Source organism: Sorex araneus, chromosome 11, assembly GCF_027595985.1.
Source record: "Sorex araneus isolate mSorAra2 chromosome 11, mSorAra2.pri, whole genome shotgun sequence".
Lineage (NCBI taxonomy): Eukaryota > Metazoa > Chordata > Mammalia > Eulipotyphla > Soricidae > Sorex > Sorex araneus.
This window is the reverse complement of record NC_073312.1, coordinates 35,063,832-35,083,748: the sequence shown is the minus strand read 5'-3', so window position 1 is coordinate 35,083,748 and position 19,917 is coordinate 35,063,832. Positions and strand designations below refer to the sequence as shown.

Here is a 19,917-nt window from a genome sequence, read left to right as displayed (position 1 = left end):
CTCCAGACCCGCTTTAGCATTTTAATTATTAAACTATAAAGGGATATTATTTACCATTTCATAATCTTATACTGAAAGATCTTACCATATCTTGATTAAACATAATTTGGTTCCACTTTAATAATGAGTTTAATTGTACAAAAGTTATATGTAGTCATTTCACGTTGTTCAGCATATTATTCTTGGATTCCTCTTCATGATTTTCTCCAGCAGCTCGGATTGTACACTGCACATTCACAGGGGGCATATATCCATGATGCTCCCGAGAGTCTCAGGCATAAAATTAATGCCAGCCAAGTGTAAGTCATGGGTCACCAATCTGATCTTAGCTGTTGAAACAGATGTGTAGATACAATTAATATAAAACTTCACCTAAGTGTATCAGAGTAATAGTGCAGCAAGTAGTATATTTGCCTTGCATGCAGCCTACCTGGATTCAATCTCTGGCACCACATATAGTCCGCTAATCCCCTCCAGGAGTGATTTCTGAACGGAGTTAGGAGTAAGCCCTGAGCACTGCCAGGTGTGGCACAAAAAAGGGTAAAACAAAAAATTTACTTAAGAAGCTAATCCTAATCATTAAATAATTCTTTTTACTTTAGCCTCAAGACGTTCAGAAGACAGTATTAAAGGGAATCATTAACAGCTTGTTACGAGAATGGAAAGGGTAATTGTTACTAATATTTACCTAGTTGTTATAGATGGTTAATTTATGTATTTCATATACCTTTAATATATATGCATGTATTTTACTTTAAAAAATATTTTAGTTGAATAATAAGTATAGAGATCAAAAATAAACTAGCAACCAACCATATGAACTTTTCAACTTAAGATTTTTGATATCCCAGGAGCTTAAACTCCTGACAATTTATAAATACTTTAAAGTTGTATATAAAATTTATGTACAGATATTTATGCCTTACGAAAAAATTATTTTGGCTAGTTTTCTCTTCAATCCCAAAATACATTCTTGAACATGTATTTTGCTTGCTCGGATGTACATATCTTTGTTTGCTTTTTCCATTCTGGAGAATCCCATGTTCTCTCTTGAACATTCATCTCCTTTCTCTCCACTCAAGTATTTCTAAGCAAGGTTAATCCAATAAAAATTATCTGGCATCACTGAAAAAACAAATGGAATTGTTATTTACATCACATACTTATGTTTATAAATATCCTAAAATGTCATGTAGCTCAATTAGCTCAGTTTTAGGTGTTTTCAGAATCAGCCTAGAGTAGCATAGAGAAGAACCAAAGTTTCCAGCATATTACAAAAGTGTTACTTTATAATAATATGTGGTAACTTAAGCCTCAAGTTTGACTTATTAACCCATTCTCAAAAATATTATTAATAATTTTTATTGGATACAATCAAATTAATCATTCATCTATGATCAGTTATATTTGTTTATTTTTCAGTTCACGAACAAAAGATGATCTTAGAGCGTATTTTATACTTTTACAGGTAAGATAGCAAGAATTTAGTTGAAGTTGTCTAATTTATATCTCAGCAAATGATATCAAAATGATATCAAATACTAAGAATACTTAGTAGTACTTTTCTCAGTATTATTGAGACTTCTTGGGCTATAGTTACTTGTAACTGGAGCATAACAGAACAATAAAAACTGTAAGCCATATTTTCTGCAGGATCAAGTTTTAATGTAGGTTTTATTCTTGTCTTCCTGTGTGAATTCCAGAACAGAAGCACTCCCTCCTCCATCAACCTTCTTCCTTTTAATTAATTTTAATGTGTTCCAAAATGTCATTTCCCAATTTTAATAGGTTTCTAATTTATATATTTTTAAATGTGCTTAATTTAGAAATCTAAAATTAAAATTGGTTGTTTATGTAATTAAAATGTAGTATATTTGCCATACTTTTATATCCAATAAAAGGGAAATGCAGGGTGGAAATGAAAGAAGCAGAAAAGAGAGGGAAAAGTCAAAGCAGAAAAAGGAAGAAAGGAGATAAGACATAGTTGAAAAGGTAAAGAGGGGAAATGAGAGAAGTGAGGTAAGGCAAAACCAAAGAACAGAAATACATTGAGGTAATAAAAGCTAAAAAATGGCAACTTGAAGCTTTTCTATGTTGCTATTCTTGGGGTCACCGGCCCACCCCATGTGACCCAAGGGATCCCGTGGTGTGTTCTGGCCAAATCACTGTTCTCTGGCTGGTCACTGGCGATGGATGAAGGAAGGAATGGATCCCACAGGCTGGTTGGTAATCAGTGGTCCATTTGTTCAAGTCTCACAGTTAGAGAGAAACCATGATGGGTTAAGGATAGCAATTACACATAGGTGTGGTTGAACGTAATCATATACAATGAACAGATATAAAGCCCTTCCTTCAGGGGAAGTTCTTCTAGATTTACTCAAAGACAAAATCTCATCTAAGCACTCAGCACTCTAGATTCCTGCTAGGAGATCCACCCAAGGGCAGAATTTCATCTACAAGTGTATTGCTTTCTCCTTTCCACATCTAGTATTCCATTTAAGCAGTCATCTTAAATTTACTTCTTAATAATATTTCTAGTCATTTTGTATGGACACAGTAAGAAATGTATTAAGCTTAAAGGATGGTTCTTCCTTGGGAAATCTTGTTATAGATCCCAGATTACAGTCCTCAGACCAGGTTAGTCTTTCCTAACCCCAGCAGAGTCCTTATTCAGTTACTTCTTTTTGGGTCATGACAGAGTTTGCTCCATGACTGTGCTCTTTTTATATTCCTTATGGTGCTTAGCCGCCTGTTGCCTGCTCAAGCAAATTGATGAACAACGGGACCACAGTACTACAGTGCTATGGTGTTTAGCCCACCCCTTTCTGATGCCAGGGTAACGTATGGCTTGCTCTGGGTCCATCCAAGTGCCTCTCCAGTACACCCCCTTTGGGGTGTTAGGAACTAAGGGCAACTGAGGCTTAAGTCAATTAAATATGATGGATTCCCAGGAGTAAATGTTATTCATTGTCAATTAACTCCCATGTTATAAAAACATAGCATTAACTGTTCCTGTATCTACACAAATAGGATATTGCACCAAAATAAACTATGCAAAGGACATAAAGGAAAGAAAAAAGCAATATTTCACTTACATATACAAAATCCAGAGCCCTCAGAAGAATTTGACTTTAAAAATTACAGGGTCTGGTTTGGAGATACAAGTAACAGATAGGGGAAGAGGAGCACAAGGGAGAGGTTAAATATAGCACAGAGGATTGGAGGTGCCTGATGGAATTGGGTGCTTCAGGAGCACTGTGGTGGGAATAACTCAATAAACCTAAGCTCCCTGTGGGAGTAGGAGCAAGGGCAATCCAAAGTTTAACCTAAAATGCTTTAAACTGTGATCCAACATGTTAGCAGTAAGATATTCCTGCTCATGATTATTCTTTGTTCTCATAAACCATCACCAGATAAAATTACTAACTGAAGTCACTTCATAATTTTGAATTATCTTGCCAACAAGTCAGTTTTAAAAACTACTTGATGCTCTCTTATTTGTCATAATTTCATCTTATTTTTAATTATTCAGTTTTCAATGAAGTTTTGAAATATGTACCATGCTGCAGTTTTAAGATTTTGGAAATAATTTTTCCCTTTTGCTTATGATCATTTGCTAAATCTTTAAACATTTAAAAGTTCTTAAACTATTATGTGGTCTCTTCTGTTCTTTGTGAAATATACAAATAATACATCTAATGTTGAAAGTTTCACTACTATTAATTTTTCTAACATTTAATCAAGGAAGACCTAACACAGATATTTTGTTGAATTGTATGATAATTATTGCCATTATTTCTAACCATGAACTGTGCTAGGAGTTTTGTATATATTTTCTTTTTTTATTATTTCAAAACAACCTTCTCAGTTACATATTGTCATTCTCATATACAGGTGAGGAAATTAAGAATCAATGTTTAAGGAACATTTCTGAAGGCATAAAAGCTAGTAAACTAGTAGAACAAGCACTCAGACCCAGTTGTGTCCTAACCTTTAAGCACATATCCTTTCTACTGTACCATGAGACATCTCTCTGTTATTTAACAAATAAATTATTGTTTTAAAGGTTTCATCTAGTATTTTTCCTGAATTTTTCACTTGTTAAATTCTGTCTTTCCTTTTAGATGTGAAGTAAAACTTTTTAACACATATCTTTAATATCTTTTTCAGAATCCTCAGTTCAATAACACATCCACGTATGTCATCTATGCTCACTTGCTACGGCAGATCACTACATTAGTGGAGGCTGACCACCATTTCCTAGTTCACTGGTTTAAAAAGTAAATCATTCTATATGTAGTACTTTTATAATTTTACTGGTTTAAGTTTGTTTGATAGCAGTAATGTTATAATAAAATTTATTCAATTTAGGTTTTAGAAATGATACTTATAATTTACTGTTTCAAAAGTCAGTTTAGTACTATATATAGGGTAAGTAAAAAATCTGCTTTCAATATGAATAATCATTTTCCATCTGCCCACTGGTCCACTGCTTTTGTTGTTTTTTTTTTCCTTTTTCCTTGCAGTGCTGGGTATCGAACCCAGGACCCTTCCTTCATACATGCAAGGCAGGACCTCTGTCCTGCTCTTGTGTTTGTTTTTTCACCACACATTCCTACCTGGTTTCCATATGTTCTGACTGGACCTACTCAGGTGTTATTAATTTTTGTTCTTTTACTTACTGTGTGTATCAATAAATCTCACCATTATTTATATGATTCCTTTTCCTTTTTTAAAAAATGTCTCTGCAAAGTATAGATAGGCATCAGTAGCAGTTTTTGAACACACAAACCTGTTTATTCACAGAACTATTATATTAGCAATTTTCTTCATGACTAATAAAAATTAAAGAGGCAAATAACTTTCAAAATTAATTTTAATGCACTTGATTCTCATTATTTATAAGGTTATGTTCTATGAAGTTGCTGAAAGCACTGAAGAGTCCATTGCTTCCAGAATAAATATAGGTTTTCTGCAAGCCTCTGGCCACAATATTTCCATCAACTGGCTATGGAATATATATAATCTATATATATAATCTTTTACTTATTGTTGTTGTTCCAGTGATGCTCAGGAATTACTCCTGGCGGTGCTTGGGGAACCATATGGGATGCCAGGAATTGAACCCTGGTCAGCCGCGTGTAAGGCAAATGCCCTACCTGCTATACTATTGCTCTGGCCCCATATATAATCTTACTTTATTTGTATTTGTATTAAAGACATTTAATTTTTTATTTTTTTAATTGACTTACCATGAAATAACACAGTTATAGAGTTGTTCATAATTGGGTTTCAGTCACAGTGTTCCAGCTCCTGTCTCTTCACCACTGTATATTTCCCAGTGTAATTATTGATTAGCATTGAACTCATGGCTAACATTGTAACTCAAACCCAAACAAATTTTATCAAATGCAGTATATTCTCCATAATGTACATCACATTCTTCTCTTATTTAGAAACTCTAACAGAACTCTAGCATTATATTTAGGAGTCATTTTAAAACAGCAAAGTCATTAACATAAAGTACAAAAATGTGAAAATGTATTACTACCAAGTGTAATAAAGATCACTAAAAGGCAGAGTAACACTTTGTTCTACCTTCAGCCAGGAATATGTATCAGGCAACTCAAATATTTTGCTGCTCTTTGCACGTCTAAATGGCCACAGAAGTACTGCCAATCGTGATTTGGCAAGTAGGCAAATTTGCTAATTTAAGTAATGAGTAAGTAATTTAAGTAATTCATAAGTAATGAAGATTAAATATTAAAGGCCTTAAAATGTTGCATACTAATTTACATAAATTTTGGTGTTTATTTTCTAACTTAGAAGCAGTATTTCACTTTCAACTGTTTGGCAATTTAATAAATGGAACTTTGGAAAATATTCTCAAATACTACACATTTTCAATAAACTTTGATAACAGATATATTGCCAAGATAAAAAATGTGAAATTTGATTGGAATTATTCAAAATCTTTACTAGATTGTCGCAGAAGAGGTTCAAGCAATTGGTAGAGAGATTGCTGCAATTTATTTCTTTACGCCTGTTTCCTGCAAAGCCTGAAGAGTTCCCACCTTTAGCAAAGTGTTCCTGGTGGATTCCATCAGCAGCTAAAGTGTTGGCTTTACTGAGTAGGTTTTATTATTCTTTCATACTTGCTTTTCTTTTGTTAAAAAATAGAGATATTTAATAATGTCTGAATAAGAATTTCAGAGTGCTGTAGAGGCATTTGTACATTATAAACCATTCCTTTAAAGTGAAGAGTTGTAACTAATTTATTTCTGAGAATGTATTTCAAAGTTAACTTATAAATATGAAATGCTTTTTGGATTTTATTGGACATTGTTCTGTGTTGTTGTTATTGACTGCGTACTACTTGATAAAACTGATTTTTAAGAGAACAGGTCCTCCCATTAATTCCCGAGGACTCCTAGAAGTGCTTATACTGATGGGAAAATTCTCACGTAGATGCCTTTTGTGTCTTCCTTTTGTTATACTGTTCTAATCCCAACTACAGGATTTCTTTTTTGTTAAAGCAAGAAATTGTTGGCTACATTTTGACTTTAATTTTAAAGTTACCTTTTATATTTGGAGTTACAATAGCTTAAATAGTAATTTTTGGTAAAGACTATGTGGACATTAAAATATTCTCTTCATATCAGTATGAATTATGCACATGTTGGGAAAAATTACCATGGTAGAATTTATCTTTACAGATACTGCAAACAATTTGGTTCACCCTCCTCTTATTCCTTATACTGATTTCTATAATTCTACATTGGATCACATTGATCTCATGGAAGAATATCAGACCTGGCAGAGCTTTGGAAATTCTCACAGGTATAATAAGAAGCTCATTTGATACTCACCTAAGCGAAATACCATTCAAAATAATTTCTGACTAGATTTGAAGTTTGTAGACATAAATTTAAATATAGTCCTACTTTTACATCTAAATTTATCCATATAATCAAGATTACTATCCTTAAGTCATTCTATTTATGAAGACTTTATTTTCTTGCATATTAAGTTTATATGCATATTGATTTAATTTTAATGTACATAATAGCATTTTTTAAAAAAGAGAAAAGTCCTACCTCCATATTCAGTTTCTTTTATCTTTTTATTCTGTATACTGTCATATAAGACAGAAGCCAACAAAGTGTTTTGATTAATTAGATGGTAAATATTTTTGGCTCTTGGACTATATAAATTCTAATATGCCATTTAACCACAAAATAGCCTTGTGTAACATATGAATGTATCTGCATCCCTAAAATTATTTAGGTGCAAATTTATATGTTCTATAAGCCACACTTTTCTGATTCCTTGTATAACATAAAGATCACTCATGTATGCACACACACACACACACACACACACACACATATATCCAGTACGTATTTTCCTTATTCTAGAGAAAAAAGAGACTGTTTATAGTTTACAGTTTTAAAGGAGTGGATGTTACAGAGAAAGGGTTTTATACTTAACCAAATTTGTTAATACTCTACACCATAATCCACACTTAAAATTTGGGTTAAACCAATAAAACTATCCTGAACATATTTTTTTCTCAAGCCATGAAGTATCCTGGAAAATGCATTTATTCTAAAGGATACTAGACTCCATTTTAGTTCACAAATTGGTTCAGTCTTAATGAACTCTTTCCATCAGAATTGAGATGTCAGATGGCCTTCTGGACATCTCAGTTCACATGTGAACACTCGGAACTGAGGAAGAATTTGGATTACAGATACCATAGTTAGGGTGATGAATATTTTCCGCCAAAGTTTATTTTACAAAAACACTTTTTCCTCCCACTTTAATATAATGTGGTAGACAAAACCACAAACAACTCTCAGAGTAATTATGCATATGTCAATATTATCTTTTACGACAGAGTTCCTTTTAACACTGAGTCATAGCAGTGGTGTAACAAGGAGTTGGAGAAGTTTCGTTCCTTGTGATTCCTTCCACCCTGAATCTAGTGTAGGAGCCAGATCCTACCTGTCTAGCCTGAGCAGCCGCATCCCTTTATCTCAGTGTGCCATACGCATAGTATCATCTTCCTATGTGCCAGGACTAGGGAGAGTTGAGATGTAGTGTTTTATTTATTTTTTTTTTTTAAAGATTCTTTTTTTTTTTTTTTTTTTTTGCTTTTTGGGTCACACCCGGCGATGCACAGGGGTTACTCCTGGCTCTGCACTCAGGAATTACCCCTGGCGGTGCTCAGGGGACCATATGGGATGCTGGGATTTGAACCCGGGTCGGCCGCGTGCACAGCAAACGCCCTACCCGCTGTGCTATCTCTCCAGCCCCCGAGATGTAGTGTTTTAAATTCATAATAAGACTGACATATATCCTAACAAGTTCAGTACACAAACCCACTAAATTTATTGAACTTCTTTTTATTATAATTTCTAGTTAGTGCTCAGTGACTTGAAGTTATTCCACATTAGAACTAAATAATTCTATTTATTAACACTTTTTTTCTCAGGGAAATGTCATTTCCTTTTCAGTTTACCCTGGCACTATCTTCTTTTTCTTTATAACACCTTCATTGCACCAGGGCCACAGATGCACTACTTGACTATATTTGGATGAATTCCCACTCTGGGGACTCATACTCACTTCTGAAGGAAATCTCAATTCTCATGTGTCATTGCTACCATACTAGTTCTCTCTTTTGCATTCTCTCCGTGTAGTTTCTCACTACATTTTTTTGCATAATATTATATGAAATCTGACTCAGAGAAAGTTATTTTCATAACGTTTGTTCTCGTTCTCTTTAGAAATACATATCATTTCATACACTACACCATTAAATCAGTACTAAAAACCATATGCTCTGTTTTCTGATTTTTATTAATACTGAATGTATTACTTTTCTTTTTGTTACTATAGTTATTGCTAGATTTCCTCATTTCTGGAGCTCGTATTATCAGTAATATCCATGTAATTATGGTTCTACATTAATTTCTATACACACATTTTCTGTCCTAACTTTCCTTCATCATTACTTCTAATCTCTCATTCTGCTGTTAGCCATACAGATGACTACATAAATTGAAATTATTTGTTAAACAGTAGAAATGACTGACATATGCTTTGAACATTGAAGATAGCTTCCTCTAAGAATAAAGACTGTGTTCTAGTAATAATATATACAAGAGGTTTATGGGGCCTAAAAAAATGAAACACAAAATCATTTTAGAAATGGTAAAACACATATTAAAGTTTTGTAATGTTTAAAAGGAGTCCTTAGATTCATGCAGAGTAATTCTACTAAAAATGTATACCTTTTTGCTTTTTTTGTTTTTACTTGTTAAGCAGGTTTTCCTTCTGTCAGTATCCATTCGTTATTTCTATAACTGCCAAAAAAGTTATTATTCAGAGAGACTCAGAACAACAGATGATAAGCATCGCAAGGGTAAGCAAACAATAAAAACATTTATGCTGACTTTAATTGGTATATCTAATACTTTTATAAATAAATCACATCTTAAAAATTGTTCTAAAATAATCATGAAATGTTAAAAGAGAAAATTTCTATTATGTTCCCCCCAACAGGTATTTATACTGTTTATGATGCAAGAAAAAATATTTCACTCATCAGCTTCTCATTTTAAATGTAGCATTTTTCATAAATGAAAGTTAAATGCTACTCACATTTCCACGGGACTGAGAACTTATTAGACATCATTTTGTAGTTACCATATTCCAGTACCTAGCACTATTTGATGGAAATTATAATGAAAGCGAGGAGTGGCTTTAAGAGCGAATCAGTCAAATCACTGAAATGTTTTTTAGATTTTTGTGTTTGAAAATCAAATATAAACTACCAAAATTTTGAAGATGTAACAAAAATTCTATCTTGTAGAGCTGAGAAATACACTCAAAGAAAGTACAAGAGAAAGCCAAAATGTCTGTAGGCCCTTAGAGCCCGGGAGAACAACCAGGCTCATGTTAAGCAAATTGTGGAGAGGATGAAGTTTATCTGGGGACTTGTCCTGAAAGCACAAGCTTTCTACCATTTGTGCTTCATTGAGCATAGCCCAACAAAATTAGAATATTAGATTGAGTGAACTTTTTTTTTAATATATAAAGTAGAGCGCTTGACTATATCTTTAAATGTTTATCTGTTTTGACTATTTCCTTTTTAAAATGACTACTCACAACTTTAAAAATCAGAGAAAGATTGGCTGTAGTCTTCTTTTAATCCTGAAAAAGAGACATACAAAGTAATAAGGAACAATTTTCATGCCTTGTCCAAGAATATGAAACAAATTATAATACTTAAAACATTTTTTAATATAGGGATTTCTTATTAAGTGGTTCAATTCCTAGAAGGTAGTTTTCTCTGTCACAAGGTGACAAAAAAAAAAATATTTGAGTGACAGGTTACATCCCCGAGACAATTTGTACTGAGTATGGGATTATTAAAAGAACTTTATTGCCTATGTGTGGCAAGAGAATTCTCTAGTCACCTCAGAAGAAATAAATTTAAGCATATATTTGACACCAGAATTATTACTTAAGCTTGGATAGAAATTAGCAAAAGTTTAGCCTACATAGCTAGTCATTTTGATATTTCCTATTGCATTTATAATATTTCCTGTGCAGTTTTAGTACTTTTTTCACTTTGGCTTATAACTATGTAAGGAAAACCAGGAATTAAAAATTTATCTGTTTCTCTGAGCAGTTTTCTGTGTCACCCTTTTTTATTTTAATAAAGAATTTTATTTACAATGTTACTGATGGTTTTAAGCATATAATATTTCAACACCAATCCCATCAGCAGTGTCAACTTCCTTCCACCAGGGTTCCCACATCCCTTCCCCACCCCAGCCACCACCCCATCACAGCCTATCAACTTGACAGTTATATTACAAGGTTTCAGTGTTTACAGCTTAGATCTCATGTTTTTAGTTCAGTTTAGCTTTTTATTTTTTTTGAGTCTGTGTTTTGGATATATTGCTAAACCACTCACCCATATACAACTGAAGCCCTGATGCCTGTTCACTCATTACTTCCAATTCTCTTCTCCCTCTACTCCCCCGCCTTCATTTATTTCTTTCTATATCCTTTTCCTCTTTGAACACTGGGTTCATAGGTGATCTAGGCATTACCCTTTTACTACATTTCTTCACCCAGTTTTCTATATACCATAGATAAGTGAGATCATCCTGTTTTTGTCTTTCTTCTTCTGACTTACTTCACTCAGTATGAGCTCTTCTAATTCCAACCAGGTTGAAGCAAATTGCATGATTTCATCATTTCTTGCAGCTGCATAGTATTCCAATGTGTGTATATACCACATCTTCATAATCCATTTATCTGTAGTTCTTAAGGTATTTGCTGACGTTTTAACATGATGACTGCCATACTTCTTTGGAAGTGATGACTGTTTTGACACATGGACAGTTTTATAGATAGTTAAAGTAAGCAAGAACTTCTATAACCTAAAAACAATTTCCTTATATAAAGAAAAAAATTTTTTTTGGAGGGGAAAGGTTTGGTGCCACAACCGGCGATGTTCAGGACTTATTCCTGGCTCTGCACTAAGGAATGACTCCTGGCAGTGCTCAGGGTACCATTTTGAATGCTGGGGATTGAATCCGGATCCATTTTGCAAGACAAGCACCCTACCTGCTGTACTGTCACTCCAGCCCATCTAAAATTTTACTATCGTTGGGTCATTTATTTGAGGGATTTTCTATTAAATATAAGTTCCTGATGGGAAGAATAGCCACAAGCTTTGTCTCTCATTAACATCTTAGTATAAGTTTGTTGGACATTCCCGTGTGACACCTTATCAGGAGCTGGAATGGGAACAGAAGGCAAGGAAAGGGAAGAAAAACAGGTACACAACACAAGATACTATTGTAAGAATATACATCTGTCTGAGTACCAAATGGAGGATCCATGGAAGAAAAAACTATTGAAGCTTTAGAATTAAATATTGGAGAAAGGAAGGAGGACTTTGAATTATAATATTTGATTAGTGTAACCTAGCAATCTGTAATCATAAAAGTTCCCCTATATCAATTTGGGATCGTAACTTTTTTATATTAAAGAAAAACTTGCTATGTATGTGATTTCATCTTTAATATGTACAATAATTTGGTATTTTGCTTCCAAAAAAGATAAGGTAGTCTGAATATTTAGATAACACATATAAGAATTAAATATGTATTCCCTTTAAGATTTTTGTGTTTTTATACTCTTAGCTTATATTTTTAAACAATCAGAATAAATTTTTTAATCATTTGTATATTCTTCACCCAAATATAACTTAACTGATATTTTTATGAATTTTCTTTTCACATTTTTTGTTATATTTAAAAGGCAACATTTAAAACTGTTGATATAGAATTTTGATGCTTTTGACAATTTTAATAATGTATCTTATTTTGAGATGGTATTATGCATATAGTCATATATATCTTAATTTGTGTATTTATTTTGCACAGTCATTTATTATCTTAATTGTGTATTTATTTTGATTTGGGGGCCACATCTGACTGTGCTCAGTGCTTATTCCTGGCTCTGTGCTCAGGGATGGTTCCTGTTAATGTTCAGGGGACCTTGTGCAGTGTCAGGGATTGAACCCTGGTCAGCTATATAAAAGGCAAGTGACTTACCTCACTCTGGGCCAAAATTATCTATTTAGCAAAATTGATGTTAGTACTGTTTCTGTTGGCCAAAATTAACCATTTTATTTATTTTTCTTTTTTTGGTTTTTTAATTCTATTTTTAATTTTTTTCACTAAATTAGCTTTTTTAAAAGGAAGATATAATGGCATTTAGAATATTCACAATGTTACATCATTATCCTCTTTATTAAATTCCATATTATAAGACTTTTATCACTCCAAAGGACATCCTATACCTGTTAAGTAATTCTTCCTATTCTCCCCAGCTTGCTCCTGATAATTACTAATCCTTTTTGTCTCCGGATTTAGCTCTCTTAGATATTTAATAAAAATAGAATCATACAATATGTCATCTTTCGTGTCTGACTTGTTTCATTTACTATTTTCAAAGTTCATCTATGTTGTAGCACCTATCATTCTGTGTCTGATTATGTTATATATAGATACTACATTTTGTTTCTTATTTATCTATTAATAGACTTTGTGCTATTTATAGTTTCTAGCTATTGTGAGTGCTTTTATGCATATGTGTGGTCCAGCTGAGCCATTATTCCAAAATACCAGAAGCTGAGAAATTTATAACAAATTTATTGCTTTCAGTTTTAGAGACTAAAAAATACAATTTTGTTTTTCAAGTTTTCCTTAAGTTGTATCTTAATTTTTGTGTTATGTGGTTTTTATGATTTTTAAAAATATATTTAGAAGGATTCTTAAGTTTTGTTTTATGCATAATGCTGAAATGAACCATCTACTGTATGAAATATTTTCTTTGTTTAGAATTCCCAGAAGTGGAATTATTAGGACAGAGGGGATGAATTTTATTTAGGTTTCTGACAGATATATGTAACAAAGTACTTTTGACTAATTGTAATTTAGAGGAAATTCAGTGTCAAAAATGTGCTGTCAGGAAATTCAGTATCAAAAGACACTAAAGTCAAGTTTATCATCATAAATATGTAGTTCGTATGTTATCATTTCATGTTTGTATATATTGATCATAAAAATCTTCCCATTTAAGAGATGAATTATATGGTAACTAGTTAAAAAATTTTGCTCTAGATAAGAGATTAATTATTTTGGGTTCTGTTTAGCTTTTTAGACTCTGTTTAGCTCTATTATTCTGAAATGAAATAGTAAAACATTCTCATAAATTTAAATATATATAACTGATTTTATAAAACTGTTGGAGACTAATTTTTACCAAGATTTTAAATATTTCAAATGAAATTATAATTTATGCAAAAGTGAAACTTTTCTTTTTTTAACTAGCAAAGTCTTGTGGATAAAGTATCTCGGAGACAGAGACCTGATATGAATATGTTATTTCTGAATATGAAAGTAAGACGGACACACCTGGTTAGCGATTCACTTGATGAGGTATAGATCATTTATTCCAAAATGGTATTTATAAAGATTTAAATAAATTATATAGTATGGTTTAAAAATCTTGGCAATCTTTTTTTTTTTTTTTGGCTTTTTGGGTCACACCTGGCGATGCACAGGGGTTACTCCTGGCTCTGCACTCAGGAATTACCCCTGGCGGTGCTCAGGGGACCATATTGGATGCTGGGAATCGAACCCGGATCGACTGCGTACAAGGCAAATGCCCTGGCTGCATGCAAGGCAAACGCCCTACGCGCTGGGCTATCGCTCCAGCCCCAAATCTTGGCAATCTTATATTAAAATCTTATATTATACTAAAATCTTATATTTCTCTATATGTTGTATGCCTATAAGTGTGGTATGCTTTCTTATATTTTGAAACTATAGTTATAATCAGTTATGTATTCACAGTTAAGTTTATGTTCATTTTTATATATTTAATAACGTTTGTTAATGATTCTTCGGAAAGGTATTTTATATAGAAAACTTAAAATGAGTAAGCCATTTTGTCATCTTCAGGCTTCAGATTACTCATGTATAATTAGATATATGACCTCTGAGGTATATTGGTCTACTCAGGCTCACAGACTGATTGTATGTATATGTACAATGATTTAATCAAATATGCATGTGGCAATTCAGACATAATAACTGTTTTAGCTCTGTGACTTATTGAAATTTAATGTTGGAGGAATGTTATAGAAGTTATTTTATATCATAATCTTCAAAATTAAAATCTTGGGGGCAATATGACATGGGGAAACAGTAACCTTGGACTAGAAATCTGTCCAATTTCTTGATCTATATAATAAAAATAATATCTCACTGTTGTACAGGATAACAACTATTGTTGGTGATATAGCAATATAAATAATAAATTATTCCTAGTTTATTACACTATACAGTGTATACATAATTAACTGATGTATTGGATAGATGGATGAAGGATGGATGGATGAAGTACGGATGGAGTTTTGTGATATTATAACTAATATACCTAGTTTACTTCTCAGGAAAAAAGTTAATTTGCTTTTTATTGTGCTGTGTTTCCCTCTACTATATATATTTTTTCAATTAGTTAACCCGTAAAACAGCAGACTTGAAAAAGAAGTTGAAAGTTACATTTGTAGGAGAAGCTGGTTTGGATATGGGTGGTTTGACTAAGGAATGGTTCCTTCTTCTGATTCGCCAGATTTTTCACCCAGATTATGGTGAGTATTTTGTCTTTACAAACGGCATTTCTTCATAATTATTAGAGCCAAATGTCAGTCTTACCTTTAAACTACCCTACAATTTTTACAGATATTTTGTCAACCATTGGAGTTGAAAAAATTTGGTTGCTTATTTACTAGTTTCACCAAATTGATGATCAAGATTCTACTGAAAGCACAAAATCTATACAAAAAAATGTATAAATACTGAAAGTACACATTTTCAAGGAAATAGTCACATCTTTCTGAATAATTCCAAACTAATGTGAAAATTTAATGTTACTAGAATAAAGAACATTCAAAATTAAAACTGTAGTTTTCTCTACACTAATATTTGAGCCTCTTTCAATCATGAGACATAAATAATTGATTTTGTTAAGACAAAAAATTTTAAATTTAGATTTGGTTTTATTTATAGAAAACACAGATAATCCTTGGTATCTATTAATGTTTCTTTCTCTTTGAGGAAAAGTTTTAGTGTCAGGGAGATAGTGCAGCAGATAAGCTCTTGCATTGCACACTTCTGACCTTGGTTCAATCCCATAACCCCGTATGGTCCCCCAATCCTCCCACCCCCAACCCTCAGGAGTGATCTCTGAGTACAGATTGAGAAGTGAGCCCTGAGCATCATTAGGTGTGGCCCCAAATCTGGTCAACCCAAACAGAGTTTTAAGTGTTTTTCTCATTTTTCAAAATGTTATGTGTGTGATCTTTCTAGTAAAGAGAAATAAAGATGACATGGAAAAATTGAAATCTCTGTGTACTCTTTCAAAATTAGCTTTAATCAAAACTGATAAATTCTTTTTTATAAATCAATATATTTTATTACTTTTACCCTGTTTCTACTTTTGGTCCAGGACACTAATAAAAAAGGAAACACAAAAGTTCTTTATAAATTAATACATTCCATTATGTTTATCTTGTTTCCACCCTAGATTCAGGGGACTAATAAACATATGACCCAGCAATACTCCTCCTGAGAATATATCCTAGGAGCCCAAAAATACAAAGCAGAAAAGCTATCTATGTTCATTGCAGTACTCTTCACAATAGCCAGAATCTGGAAATAACACAAGTGCCTGAGTATGATGAATAGTAAAGAAATTGTAGTACATCTGCATGATGGAATACTATACAGCTGTTAGGAAAAATGAAGTCATGAAATTTGCTTATGCATGGATGGACATGGAAAAGAGTATCATGCTGAGTGAAATGAGTTGGAGGGAAAGAGATAGACATAGAATGATCGCACTCATTTGTGAGATATTTAAAATATATATATATATATAGTATGAGAATAATGCCCAAAGACAATAGAAATAAGGGCCAGGAAGACTGCTCCATGGTAGGAAACTTGTCACAATGGGGGCTGTGTGGAATGCAGTTAGGACAGAAAAGGGACCACTATGACAATGGCAGTGGGAAATGATCACTCTGGGCAATAACTGGGTGCTGAAAGGAAGTAAAGCAATATGCATGATACCCATTCAGTAACAGTATTTCAACCCACAGTGCCCAAAAGGAATAAAGGAGAGAGAGAGAGAGAAAGAGAGAGAGAGGGGGGGGGGAGGTCTGCCTTAGAAGCATGCTTAGAAGCATGCCTTAGAAGCGTGCTCGCTTCAGCAGCACATATACTAAAATCGGAACGATATAGAGAAGATTAGCATGGACCCTGTGCAAGGATGACACGCAAATTCGTGAACGGTTCCATATTTTGGGGTGGGGATATTGTGGTGGGGAATGTGCACTGGTGAAGGGATGGGTGTTTGATCATTGTTGAGATTGTAACCCAAACATGAAAGCTTGTAACTATCTCACGGTGATTCAATAAAATTTAAAAAATTAAAAAAAAAAAAAAGCATGCTGGAGAGGGGGACTTGGGAGGGAAATCCGGGACATTGGTGATAGGAATGTACATTGGTGAAGGGATGGCTGTTGGAACATTATATGATTCTAATTCAATCATGAACAACTTTATAACTGCGGATCTCACAGTGAATCAATTAAAAATGTTTTTAATATGTTTGAATGCTCTGTATATTTGTTTTCTTTTTTAAAAAATTGAATCACCCGAGATACACAGTTACAAGGTTGTTCCTGACTAGATTTTGGTCATACAATGTTCCCAAAGAACAAGAACAACCAGTGCTGGTATGAATGTGGGGAAAAAGAGACCCTCATTCATTGTTAGTGGAAATGCCAACTGGTTCAGCCTTTTTGGAAAACAATATGGCTGTTCCTCAAAAAACTGTTTTCTATGTTTTCAACATGATAATTTGTGATAGAGCTGTTGCTGAAATGTTTTGCTTCAATTTTTTTTTCTTTATCTTCCCCCCCCCCAGGCATGTTTACATATCACAAGGATTCACACTGCCATTGGTTTAGCAGCTTTAAATGTGATAACTATTCTGAATTCCGATTGGTGGGAATTGTATCCTTTAAACTTTCCACTAGGAGGTGCTAGTAGACTACAGGTGTTTTTTTTCTTTTTTTCTTCTTTTTTTTTTTTTTTAATAAACTGGATCTTGAAAGTTGTTTAACATACCATTCATTAAATGTTTTGAAAACTCATTAGACATTTCATTCAAACTAATGTTCATTCTTATCAAATTTATTAATAGATTTTTCAGTCGTCTTTATTATTTATAACATCCCAACTATGTAATGTCAGCACATTTTATTAGTTGAAAGGAATAACAAGATTTTTTGAGATAAGGACTAAAATCCCTACCTCAAAATGGACATGATTATTTCCTAGTTTATGTTTTATCTGAATTGTTAGAAAATTGTTTGAGTTTTTAAAATATCAAAGTGTCTTCTCTATTCATAATGTTTTTTTTATGTTGGTAATTTGTGTTTATTTCATTTAGTAATTAATTACAATTTCAGAGATTAAATCTTTTTCATATGCTCTTTCAAATCCTAATATATCCATATAACTTAGGAATAGAGTGGAATTGAAATATTTAATATGGTATTTTATTTTATAGAGTTTTTTTTTTTTTTTTTTTTTTGGCTTTTTGGGTCACACCTGGCGATGCACAGGGGTTACTCCTGGCTCTGCACTCAGGAATTACCCCTGGCTGTGCTCAGGGGACCATATGGGATGCTGGGATTCGAACCTGGGTCGGCCGCGTGCAAGGCAAACGCCCTACCCGCTGTGCTATCTCTCCAGCCCCTATTTTATAGAGTTTTTAAAAATTACATAAATTCCTTTGCCATCCTCTGATCCCTACCAGTTATATTGAAGAAGGCAATTCTGCATTGAATAAGAGATTAACTATACAAGATGCCTATGTAATAGCTTTTTTAGTTCTATGAAGTATAATCATCTGTGGAATAAAATAAAGAAAAATAAATAAATGAGGAATCCCTGGTTATACATAGGTTAAAAGAAGAAGGAAGACCGTCTTTCCGAAGTTTACTCTCAAGTAATAGTTACCAATCTATTCAAGGGTAGTCTCTTCCCTAAGTTAGGTGACCATTTTGCCTTGAGTACTGAAAGTTCTCAGAAGAAAAAAAATCTGTGCATTTCTTCCAGAATAGGGAAAGATTTTTTAATGGTACAAATGGATTTCACTAACTCCAGGCTTGGAGAGAGTGTATGACATAAACTGGAGGGTTTGCTAGGAAAAAAAAAGTTGCATGTGCTTGCTACAGAACAATATGTAGTGCATTTGAAAAGAGGGCACACAGGAAGTTCCAGAAAATTCATAAAGAAAAAGCCATCTTAGGAAAGGCTCTGAATCTTTGGTACATTTTTTCAGAAATAAATCATGAGTGATATACATGAAAATTGAGAGGGTAGATGGAAGAAAGAGTATAGGGAGAAACTGTGCATTGAGATGGTAAACATGATTTTAAATTTATTCATCTATTGCCCTGTCTAAAGACCCGAGTTCCTTTATAGAGAATGCCTAACAATTACAGACTACTCTTTGTATTCTTTTATCTTCAGTAATTACTTGTTAAATGTTGCATCTCCATTGAAGTACTGAGTCATTGAAGACCTACATTTATATATGTACATATATGTATGTTTATTAATTGTTTACATTCTTATTGTGACCAGTTTGGTAGATAACATTTCTAGTATTTGAAATAAAATTTTAGCTTTTACCTGGCTATCACATTCTTAGAATGGAGTTTTACATAAAATTGGGTTTTTTAAAGTAAACATTAATTTCTGTTCACTCATTTCCCAGAAAAATATATTAGACATATTTACATGTCTCATATTTCAAGTTAAATAATTAAATTTAAAATTAAATTATATTAAATTATTATAGCCACTACTACCATTATTTTATGTAGTTACCTTTGCAAAAAAATTAACAATAGAAAACTGGCGCACATATGCTACCTGAGCCCATGTGCTGCTTGCGCCCATATGGCCGAGCACATGTGTCACCCGAATCTCCCCTCTTGAGATGTATACTTTCATGCTTTCGTGTCCAATGCTGGGATGTGTTTAGGGGCTCTTTCTTCACCCTTGGAGAAGCCTGTGTTCTCTCTTGAGCACATTACTCTCTCTCTCTTTCTCTCTTTCTCTCTCTCTCTCTCTCTCTCTCTCTCTCACTCTCTCTCTCTCTCCCCCTCCACACCTTCAAAAACCCCCCAAATAAAATCTATTTACTTTGCTGGAAAAAAAAAGAAAACTAAGACCA

At 33.1% G+C, this 19,917-nt stretch overlaps 1 protein-coding gene and 1 non-coding gene across 3 annotated transcripts in view; both read left to right on the top strand.

The window, feature by feature from the left end:
• HECTD2 (HECT domain E3 ubiquitin protein ligase 2) overlaps positions 1-19,917 on the top strand; it is a 76,063-nt gene that overhangs the window by 39,555 nt on the left and 16,591 nt on the right. Inside the window, exons 6-14 of one of the 2 annotated variants that reach the window (XM_055119389.1) lie at positions 603-667; positions 1,423-1,468; positions 4,171-4,280; positions 5,983-6,131; positions 6,717-6,840; positions 9,334-9,430; positions 13,926-14,033; positions 15,118-15,250; positions 17,593-17,681. In XM_055119389.1, coding sequence (XP_054975364.1) covers positions 603-667; positions 1,423-1,468; positions 4,171-4,280; positions 5,983-6,131; positions 6,717-6,840; positions 9,334-9,430; positions 13,926-14,033; positions 15,118-15,250; positions 17,593-17,681 — 921 coding nt within the window. Of the gene's footprint in view, positions 1-602; positions 668-1,422; positions 1,469-4,170; positions 4,281-5,982; positions 6,132-6,716; positions 6,841-9,330; positions 9,431-13,925; positions 14,034-15,117; positions 15,251-17,592; positions 17,682-19,917 lie in introns of both variants that reach the window. The other variant, XM_055119388.1, reaches the window with a different exon arrangement.
• LOC129399546 (U6 spliceosomal RNA) lies at positions 16,861-16,967 on the top strand. Its single transcript, XR_008627168.1, has one exon. It is a non-coding gene; the product is annotated as a U6 spliceosomal RNA (small nuclear RNA).